The following is an 11,102-nucleotide window of genomic DNA, read 5'->3' as shown; positions in this document are numbered from 1 at the left end:
CTTGAAAATAATAGCTCATTCTGTAGCGTCCGTCCGCTATCGTTGGTTCTTGGTTCATCATCCATGTTTCATATCACCTTTTAACCTCAATAGCATCAGTTCACTTTAACTCGAACAAACCATGAACAGTTTCTCGTATTTTAGTTTATAGCAGGAATAACTCCTTTCAAACTTGATAGCGTTTATTTGTTCCAATCTAAACAAAGGAAGGAAGTTTCTTAGCAGGTTTCTCTTAATCCATAAATCTCTTTATTTTCCGCGATAGCATCAGCTCTTCGTAAAATAGACAAACTAAACATACGGCGGTAAGTTTCTCGGCGTGTTTTCTGGAGCCATTGTCGTTCTATAATCATCGTTTTATATACATGTGTATTTGTACTTTACATATCCTGTGTCACACTTCTTAGTAGACATAGTTATACGACGCATTAATATATCTAACGATGCCTCAGACCCACTAGAAATAATCGTGCATTGATAATACCAGAGAAATGTATAAATATTGTGTTTGACTTCCTTGTGAACAATAAAACACAAAAAGATAACACGAAAGAATTTCAATAAATCAAAATTTATTAAATCTTATTACAGACGAAAACAACAACAACACATTCTTCTAAATGTAAAGGGAAAATGTACTCAAAGGTCATAGACTGCTTAAGAAAAAACAAAATGATGATATATCATACATGTTACTCTGCTATAAGTTTAAAACATACCTAAACTGGTGATAAGACTTCATTTGAATACGATATCTCAAAATTACCATTGATCTGGCATATCCATAACTGAACGATAAAATAAATTTTCCCTCACAAAATGAACTAGGAAGGTCGAAACGTTCTTCTCTTTTTTATTAATAAAGCCGTCCTTAGAACATACAAAAGTTCAAACAATGAATATAAATCTTGGATATAACTTTTTGTTCAATAATTAGATAATTATTTATTTGTAAATTCTTATATAACGAAATAACATATTTTAAGCAATACAACACAAAATAAACTTTTTATTTCTCTTACATTATTTTTATCTTTTTACAAACACATGACTATCTATCGTATAAACAGAAACTTCAATTTCATTGAAAATCAATTTTATTTTGTGACGCTACAGTATTTTTCGAGTATTTACTACAAATACTTTTGTATTCTGGATAATTTAAGGCTCCACAATAATTGTTAAAATTTCCTCAAGTGACTAGAAATTCATAATTATAATAGTCTAAAGACCTAAAAGATTATTGTGGATAATCATAAATGAATATAAAAATGTTTTTAAATTACATATTTTGTGAATGATAAACACTGTACGGTTAAAATGTATTTTTCGCACACACCACAATGTAGCACACATACAAGAACATGATTTTGTAAATTTTGCTCTTTCTAAAATCGATTATTAACTAGCCTAATTAATTTGATATTTCTCCATCATCATTAGCAAAGACGACTGACTACATGAATAACTTTCTAATAATTCACAGATTCTACAAAAGTTATATTTTCTTGTGTGTAAGTGCAAAACTCTTATTTAACACAAATAACAGTACTTCCTTCAATACATACATTTCAAAGGTTAAAACCAAGGCACAACACCTTAAATGTCAAGACAAAATGAATTATTTCTTGTCAGTAATCAACCACACTGTATAGTTCATTTTCAATTAAAATGGCAAATTTTCATTCAACAAAAACCATCAAATGAACAATACAAAGCTGTATCTAGATTATTCTACGTTTAATACAGATACAATGGATTTGTGATGTTAGCCTGAATACGAACTAAGAAGGTTGAAATGTTGTTCTATATTTTATTTTAATTAAAGTTGTGTATCAATACCAGCCATCTACAGAACAAAGAATATTTTATCTTTTCAAAACTATAATAAATTGAAAGATCAGTTGACACAAAATCTCATGTTGCTTAAGATATTATTTATAACAATCATTGTACACAAATTAAGGATATCAGATAAGAGGTCCAGGGTTACTTTCGAGATGATAAATACCCGGTGTTTATACATGTTGAGACATGAGAAATATTAATAATTCATGTTGCCCAAGCTGTTGGTCTAAAGTACACATATATTCATACAAATATATGTATTCACTTCATTAAAATTGTGAGTTATAACTTCACCTTCAAAGGAATTAACTAACCAAACATTCATTTTGAAGTATCAAATAGCCATACATATTTCATAAAACTTTCTTGAGCCATGAACTCAATTATAATTTTGTACACGTTAATAATTTGTACAAGGTGATTGTTAGTTTCACTAGTTTAGTTAACTCTAACATCAGAATGAACCAAGATGTATTCCTCCATGAATCTTTTAAAACTCACAATTTCTATATAATTTTCATGGAAGTAAAATATATATCCACTTCACAGAAATACTTGTACTTATTTAAAATAAGTACACAGTGGAAAGCCACAGATTTTAGGGATTTTAAATCCTTACAAACTGTGTCTTCAAATTTCACCTGTGCTTTCTTTAGAGCACTGGTACCGCTATTCGAGGACTGAGAAACAAAAACACAGAAAATTGTCTTCCAATTCCAAACAAAAGCTATCAATTCTTATTTGACCAACTCATTTTAATTTAATGTGTTAATAAGTTTTCTGTTACATTAAAAATTTCTATCTCCTTGAATATTAACAGAAAAAAAAATTTTTTTCTTTGGTATATTAAGAACTGCAGACACGACATGTGAAGACTAGATTAAATATAAATGTAAATGATGTTTGAAGAGTAAAAGGTAATATGGTAACAATTTTAACAACATTTTTACTCTACCTTTACAGACAACTTACCAGTGGTTTTCTCAGTCCTTGCGCTGCACAATCTCCCATGACTTGGGGTTATTGTTTAGGAGATACTAAAACAATTTTATTTGTTTATTTCTCCATAACATAAAGACCAACTTGCTTCAGCAATCATATAATAAATGCTTTGATGGATTATTTTGGCAGATTACTCATGATGGAATCTTTGTGGAATGGATGGCAACTGCCTGTTGTGAAGAGGACAAAGTTTCAAAATGCAGAAGACTTTCAAAATGTCGTTCTCTACACTTGTGTCTCCAGTACAGGCAGTTGCCGTCCATTCTACAAAGTTTCATCATAAAATAAAAACATTTCAATGTTTAATATTAGTTTCAGATACATACATATTTCTGTATTACAGGTTGGAAACTCATCTTAATTCTTTTGTGAGACTACTATGCACTACATTTCCAATTGCTTATTTACTGTAGGCCCTTAAATTAGTCTTCTTTCCAACTTCTATTTCTCATTCATTGCCATAGTTTTTAAATCACCAAAAACCTCCATCATGTTCTGTAAAAGTAAATGAAGAATTGTAAGAAACACATCAAGAAGAAAGAGATCCATTCAGAAGTAGAATAGTCAGACACATAATTTTTATAAGTGTCTAAAATATAAACAAATATATGTACAAAAGAGAATAAACTTCAGAATTTTAAAACTTTATTCAATTTCAAGTGTTTGTTGATATTGTTACAAATCTTATATTCAATATAACAATAAGTAATTGATTTCTCACAAGTTACAAATCATTAGGAAATAATACTCTGAGTATATGAAGGTAGAAATCTGATTTAATGTCAAGAAGTTGTCTTAACTTTCATTTTAAACATAAAACAAAAACTAGATTTTATTTATATTAGTTGACCTTCCAAAAGTTGATTTTGGTTCAGTAAAATAATAGACCAAGTCCACTAATTTAATCAAATTTTTAACATTTTATACAGAAGTTTAAAATACAAATAATAACAATATGAATTATTAAACATTAATAATATATTTGATCTTAAATATAGGTTATTTTGTATGTTGAGACAATTCATGCTGTAAATAAACTCACCTCTGTATCTAATATATCCCCCAGAGAGCCTAAATCTAAAGATAACTGCCAGTTTTCTCTTTCATCATTCATAAAATTATAGAATGATAGAGTTTCAGAATCTATATCTAAAACATCATCTTTACAGTTGCTCTGTTGTACGATATTTGGTTCAGAAGTTTGAAAGATAAGGTTTGGATTTATGTACTTGGTATTGAAATCAACTTCATATTTAGTGGGTAAGACTGGATCACAGACATCTTCATATCTAGTGGGCACGACCGGGTCGCAGTCGACATCATATCTAGTGGGCACGACCGGGTCGCAGTCGACATCATCATATCCAGTGGGCAAGACCGGGTCACAGAGGACATCTTCATATCCAGTGGGCATGACCAGGTCACAATCAACATCTCCAAATTCATTTTTCTCAAGACATTCTTCTTTCATTAACCCATCAGAATTCTGTATGTGAGAATCCTCCAAAATCTCTGTGGAAATCATTCCAGTGTCAATCACAATCTCAGTAGATTCCAGTTTAACTGGAAAAATTCCATCTTGACATGCAAAATATAACTCTCCATGTTGGAAAGTGGACAGTATATTAACATATACATCACTCTCACTGTCCTTAGTGAGCAGGTCAGGTGAATTACAGTAAGTTTGTTGTGGTAGTGGATCAAATGAACCTGGAAGTAAACATGGTTATTAGTATGTCAGCTCGAAAATATCAGCGAGTTATTTTCAGTATTATACGTCTTTTTAAAAGACATTTCGTAGTAGAAATTGTAACCTTAGGAAGAGGTTAAAAATGGATTGTTTTGAATTTTAAATAAAACCCCAGAGTTCTAGAAGAACTTAACTAAGTTTGGTTTTAATCACAGGAATTCACTCATTGAAAATAAAGTTTGGAGATGGTTCGAACAAATAATTCAAGAAACGTTATTACAATAAACAAAAGGAATGCATGGACTTAATGGAAGAAAGAGGTGATATGACTCGACTGTTTTACAGCTAAGTAAATATATCTTGTTACCTCAGGGTTTATGATAGACTTATTTTGTTCCAATAAGATAGATTCTTTCATTTTGCATTTGGTTATATTCAGTTCTTCCTTTAAAATAACAGTATATCTATTAAAAATACTGTATGACTGAGATAACTTTACCTTGTGGTTAAGCATTCAATAATCATGCAAACACACTGTTCCATGCAGTATACATGATTATTTGTCTATGTAAACTTTCTGTTCCTAATGATGACAAAAGCTAGTCTACAGTTGTTTTCTTTTAAAACTCGGGTTCCTTCAATACCAATTAATGTAGTTTTCAAACATTGTAAATTAATTCTTTTAAAAGTGCAGGGAACATAGGTACAGAAGGGTTGAACTCCTGAGCTAAACGTGCATGTCTGCAGTAAGTAAGATAAGTGGGAAGGTGAATACTCACACTTTATGAATAAAATTACAACAAATGAAGAGAAGAATACATGTGTTGCCAACTGGGTAATGAAAATGACAGATAAAACATTGTGCATTCCCAAACTACTTATATATATCTTTCTAAAGTTTCATAAATTATACAGTCTCCTTCTAAACTATTTTGTAACCCAATTAAATTACCTGATACAAAGTTACAACTAACCCAACAATAGGTTTTAACCTTGACTATAGAACTCTATTCTTTACATCATGTTCATAAATCACAACTGTTTCAGTTTCTTATTTGTAATATGTTAATTCTAGATAATAGAAGTGAATAATTAAGTGTTTTAGAAATATAGAGATCACATAAGTATGAATTTCCATATCTCCATTAATTACAGAGAGACAGTCTCTCTGTTTCTTAATGTAAACCATTTACCAACAAAAGTGTCTACAATAATGTGTATACATGAAAGTGAAATTAAACATATTCCATTATATTTAAAACTTACCGGTTATTCTATACACTCGAAATCCCTTCGATTCTTTTAATTTGTCTCTCTTAACTCTTCCAATCTTTTCCAGTTTGGAATGAGCATTTCTAAACCTTTGTTTTGCTAAGGTCCAGTATCCAGGGATTTGTGGGTTGTGATGTCCCTTCATTCTGTCCCATTCCTACAGTAAAGAATGAGAATTATATTAAATACAGATTAACTCTTCAGTTACAAAAGATGAAAGTGTTTGTTAATATACTGTCAATATCCAACTTTCATGGTTTCTTCAATCATCACCAAAATTACTTTTTTATGTTTACAAAACTTGATGTGCTAAATTCATAAGATGTATTCCATAAATCAGCTGTGTAGTTTGTAACATATCACAAACAAAAATTATTTTCACAAAATGTGAAACTACTTATTTCATCCAACCTAAGGATGTGACAAAGTTATAGTAATAGCAAGATTACCAAAAACCTTTAAATTAAGAAAGATGGACACAAAAACACATTCACTTTTCTCCATTAATCTTGCAAGCAAATTACTAAATATAGTAAGTCTATTATGTTTTACATGGAATATAAAGTTACACAGAACAAAGGTATCCCTAAGAAGTAGTGAAAAATGGATAGGAATGTAATAAGTTATTTGGAATGAGTTATGATTATTTTAAGGTTTGTACCACAGAAGTTCATTAGTCACAGTCTTGGTCTAAAATAACTTGTGTGTATTAGTTGCCCAAGGTTCACATCCAAGTTGATAGAACTGTTTCACCTATTTCAATTTATTATAACACTTGAATAAATATTTTAAAAAATTTCACTACTTCAAAGTGCTCAAGAACTTACACTAAATATATCAAAGTCATTTTCTCTCCAAGTGCGAGATCCTTTATGAAGCCACTTGACCTTATAAAGTTTCTCATCTCTATCTATCCAACTCAGACAAGGGAACCGTTTGCTGTCAAGAGATGGAATAATAAAATCATCCAGGAAATACAGTCCTTTTCCACACATCTGAAAAAATTAAAATTCAATGAATTCTCAATCACAGGCTAAACTGTAGAAATGGAAAAGTATATTAATACTACAGACTTTAGGATCAAAGTCACAATACCAAATAGAAACCAACACAAACTTTAGTACAGTCAATTATGAATATACACAGGTTCCATCATATTCTACACCTTTCACTTTCTAAACTTAGTGTGCACTATTACAAAGAGAACTTATAAACTGTCAATAATAAACAAAAAGGTTACAAAGAAACAACAAAAATCCATAAAGTTCGTTGGCATAAAGCAACCACTAAACAGTACTTCAAATGTTAACTCATAGTGACATTTTAATTTTGATAAATACATAAAAGTGTAGATGTCCATTGAGAGTGATTATTAAATTTGGCTAAGAACCCTAAAGCTTCAAACAGTCAATTACAATCATATAAAGTATATTACGTCCTTTTATCTACATTTCTAAAATGCATATTTGTCATATGAAAAACATGACACAGTGCACAACCTAGTAATTTTTTATGTTGAAAAATCAGGCACAGTTTGTAGCAAAGATGAAAACTAGAAATTATTATATGTTAAACCTAAACCGTATGTTACTGTGTACTTATAGCCGAATTACTATAACTTAAATGCGTGATATGTATTCTAACGTGTATGGTATATTGAAACCCTCCGAGTGTACATGCATGAAAAGTTAAAGTGCAATAGGAATACACGTTTCAAATGTAGAAGACGTTAGAACTAAACGTTTTCACTTATACAACTTACAAAAGCGTGAATACAGAAATTTGTCAAAACCTTCATAAAACCTAAAGCACATTAGTCACAAATTCGTTAAATATGAAGTATCAAACGATGCACGTATAAATAAACACATTTAATCAGCACAGTTAAAATAGCACGAAAACGAAGCAAGCCACTGACCAACTTATAATGCAAGTCTTGGTAAGAATCTAAGTCATATTTTCTAAAGCGAGCATTGTCAAATTTTAAAAACTTTAATTTTAACCGCAAAGATGAGAAATATAAAACGTCAGCTCTTTTGTCACAGCATTTACACTTTCGGTAATTTATTATGATAACAATAATAACAACTGAAACTACTTACTTTGGAAACTTTTAAACGAAACAAAACCACGGTGCGAATGCTTCATTATCGAGGTATCGTAGTTGTCAGCTTATTTATTTTACAAGAGACGGGACGTCCCCGAGTTTCTATTAGGGAATCCCCCTTTACAGTAGGCCTGCAAACTGATGTAGAATGTAACGGTACAACTGCAATATTATATTTTAAATTCATTTTGAGACATTCGATATCATTTCATGCTATTAGAAGGACGAGAAGTATGAAACTTTGAAACTGTGTGAAGTTAAATTGATAAATTAGTCTTAAGCAAGTTATACATTTGGATAATTAGACATATGTATAAACATTGTAGAACATTATCTCTTCCAAGAAAATATTAAATTATTTTGCTCGGCCTAATTCGGTACTTTTCCCTCAGAGTAACGCACGTGAGGTATTTCATTACTATTTGATAGATGTCGCTCATTTTAGAGTTTTTTAACTATTTTAAGTTTATACATTTAGAACATATATGTAAAGTGCATGTTTGAAAGATATATTAAAGCAATACCAAAGATTTGTGGAATTTGTACCTTAACATGTTGCATTTTTTTACCATACTAATTTGCTAAATGAGCATTAAAAACGCTTTCTTTATTGGTAATTATGAAGTCATCATATAGTGAAAATAGTTGAACTATTTGCCATCTGCACTGAATCGAAACCTGGATGTTAGTATTACAAGTACGGTTTGTTTGTTTGTTTTGAAATTTCGCACAAAGCTACGCCGAGGGCTATCTCTGCTAGCCATCTCTAATGTAGCAGTGTAAGACTAGAGGGAAGGCATTTTGTCATCAGCACCCACCGCCAACTTTTGGGCTACTCTTTTACCAACGAATAGTGGGATTGACCGTCACATTATAACGCCCCCACGGCTGAAAGGGCGAGCATGTTTGGCCCGACCGGGATGCGAACCCGCGACCCTCAGATTACGAGTCGCACGCCTTAACACGCTTGGCCATGCCGGGCCTACAAGTTCGGAGACAAACTTGGTAACAATCCTGACTATAGTACAGAAAGACACAAAGCTGTTTTATTTCATGAAGACCAAAATAAGATCTGTAGAGAATATTTGATATGTTTATCTGATTGTTTATTCTAACAGCGACCATGCCTGTAATGAATATTTACAGAATTATAAGAAACAAACACATTATGGACAATAAACTTTAGTACCGGTTCGATGTTGTTTCTGTTTTCTAAATTCGTATAAAAAATTTGCTGTGATGAAAATTGACAACGTAAATACTGGAGTCGCTATCAGATGAATCATTGTGATAAATATACCATAAAAACGTTGTTTTAGACTCGATAGAATCAGGCATCAAATTTAAACGCTGTAATAAATACGACTTAGATGACACGTTCCATTTTAATTACCTTTAATCTCTCTCAACATTCTTTCTTCTAAGTTGTTGGCTGACATCACCAACAGAAATGAAAAAAAAAAAAAAGTAGAAGTTCTAAACATTACACTTACAGCATATTTTAATTATATGGATAATGTGTATGCTGGTTATTATGTTAACATTCGTATTGAATAATTTGTGATATGAAACCGACGTACAATGTACAACACAGCTTAGTACTGGTTCGATGTTGGGTTTTACCTTTGTATAAATTGTTTGATGTCGTGACAATTAATTATGTAAATACATACTGCTGATGTATACAATTCGGCGATCCACCCAGTAGACGTCTAAACACAGCAGATTACTGAGAATTGGGAATACTATAAATCCAAAAACATAATCGTGTTTTCTCATGAGTTTCGGGTTATTATTGATTCCTGTAGCACAAGGTGAAGATAAGATTTCGTGGGATCGACTTTTGAATACTTGGAAGTATTTTTAAGAATCTGTAAAAGGTCGTGACATATGCTGTTTAAAGAAATCTTACGCATCTGACTCTCACAGACATTGGTGACTTGAAACCTCTCAATTGCAGTTCCTTTGTTTATGCACAGTTGTCTTTAGGTTTTCATTGTTCTGTACATTATTACTTTTTAAAAACGAAAACAGAATATAACGTACGGACTGTGTTACAAAATTTAATTTAAAAGTTTCTCCGTTTTTAAATTTAATTCCAATGTAGAATGTGTTTTTGTGACGGTAGTGGGCAGACTTTGCGGACAGGCCAAGGGGATTGTTCCGTCTCAGTCGTTGGAGTTTCGACTGATTCCACTTGTTGTCACCTGAAATATATATTTAATTTAAATAATTAATATTTATCACAGATAATCCTTTTAATTCTGTTGACACGGTGACTGATGTAAAGGAATAATGGTACTAAAAATACTGACAAAGACCTTGAACGTGAAATGACCTGATTTTTACCAACAATAAAAGACGTCTTCAAAACTTGTTCCGAGATCCCTTCTTCTTCTGACGAAAATCAGATCTGAGATATGTATTCTAATTCTATCGTCTATTTCAGGTCCTTTTATGCCAGTGGAGGGGGCATTTGTGAGCCTATTCATAGTTCAAAGCTCCAGTTGCCTTTTTCTATATGAATTCCTAAGCACATTGGTTACTGATAGTTCATACTGACGAGTATCAAATGTTCAAGGTTTCATTCTTGTGTACGAACTTCTATGTTTCTTTATTAGCGAATAACTTGAAAATAATAGCTCATTCTGTAGCGTCCGTCCGCTATCGTTGGTTCTTGGTTCATCATCCATGTTTCATATCACCTTTTAACCTCAATAGCATCAGTTCACTTTAACTCGAACAAACCATGAACAGTTTCTCGTATTTTAGTTTATAGCAGGAATAACTCCTTTCAAACTTGATAGCGTTTATTTGTTCCAATCTAAACAAAGGAAGGAAGTTTCTTAGCAGGTTTCTCTTAATCCATAAATCTCTTTATTTTCCGCGATAGCATCAGCTCTTCGTAAAATAGACAAACTAAACATACGGCGGTAAGTTTCTCGGCGTGTTTTCTGGAGCCATTGTCGTTCTATAATCATCGTTTTATATACATGTGTATTTGTACTTTACATATCCTGTGTCACACTTCTTAGTAGACATAGTTATACGACGCATTAATATATCTAACGATGCCTCAGACCCACTAGAAATAATCGTGCATTGATAATACCAGAGAAATGTATAAATATTGTGTTTGACTTCCTTGTGAACAATAAAACACAAAAAGATAACACGAAAGAA

At 31.6% G+C, this 11,102-nt stretch overlaps 1 protein-coding gene across 1 annotated transcript; it reads right to left on the bottom strand.

Annotated features, from left to right (window-relative positions):
- Positions 1-555: 555 nt before the first annotated feature.
- LOC143258431 (uncharacterized) lies at positions 556-8,054 on the bottom strand. Its single transcript, XM_076517361.1, has 5 exons — positions 7,915-8,054; positions 6,640-6,807; positions 5,807-5,969; positions 3,893-4,560; positions 556-3,345 (listed from the first exon to the last, which is right to left on the bottom strand). Exons 2-5 carry the CDS (start codon positions 6,805-6,807, stop codon positions 3,292-3,294), a joined length of 1,053 nt encoding a protein of 350 aa, XP_076373476.1. The 5' UTR covers positions 7,915-8,054; the 3' UTR covers positions 556-3,291.
- Between the last annotated feature and the right edge of the window lie 3,048 nt (positions 8,055-11,102).

This window comes from Tachypleus tridentatus, chromosome 1 (assembly GCF_004210375.1).
Source record: "Tachypleus tridentatus isolate NWPU-2018 chromosome 1, ASM421037v1, whole genome shotgun sequence".
Classification (NCBI taxonomy): domain Eukaryota; kingdom Metazoa; phylum Arthropoda; class Merostomata; order Xiphosura; family Limulidae; genus Tachypleus; species Tachypleus tridentatus.
Note: the sequence above shows the minus strand (reverse complement) of the source record. Positions and strands in the feature narration are given on the sequence as shown.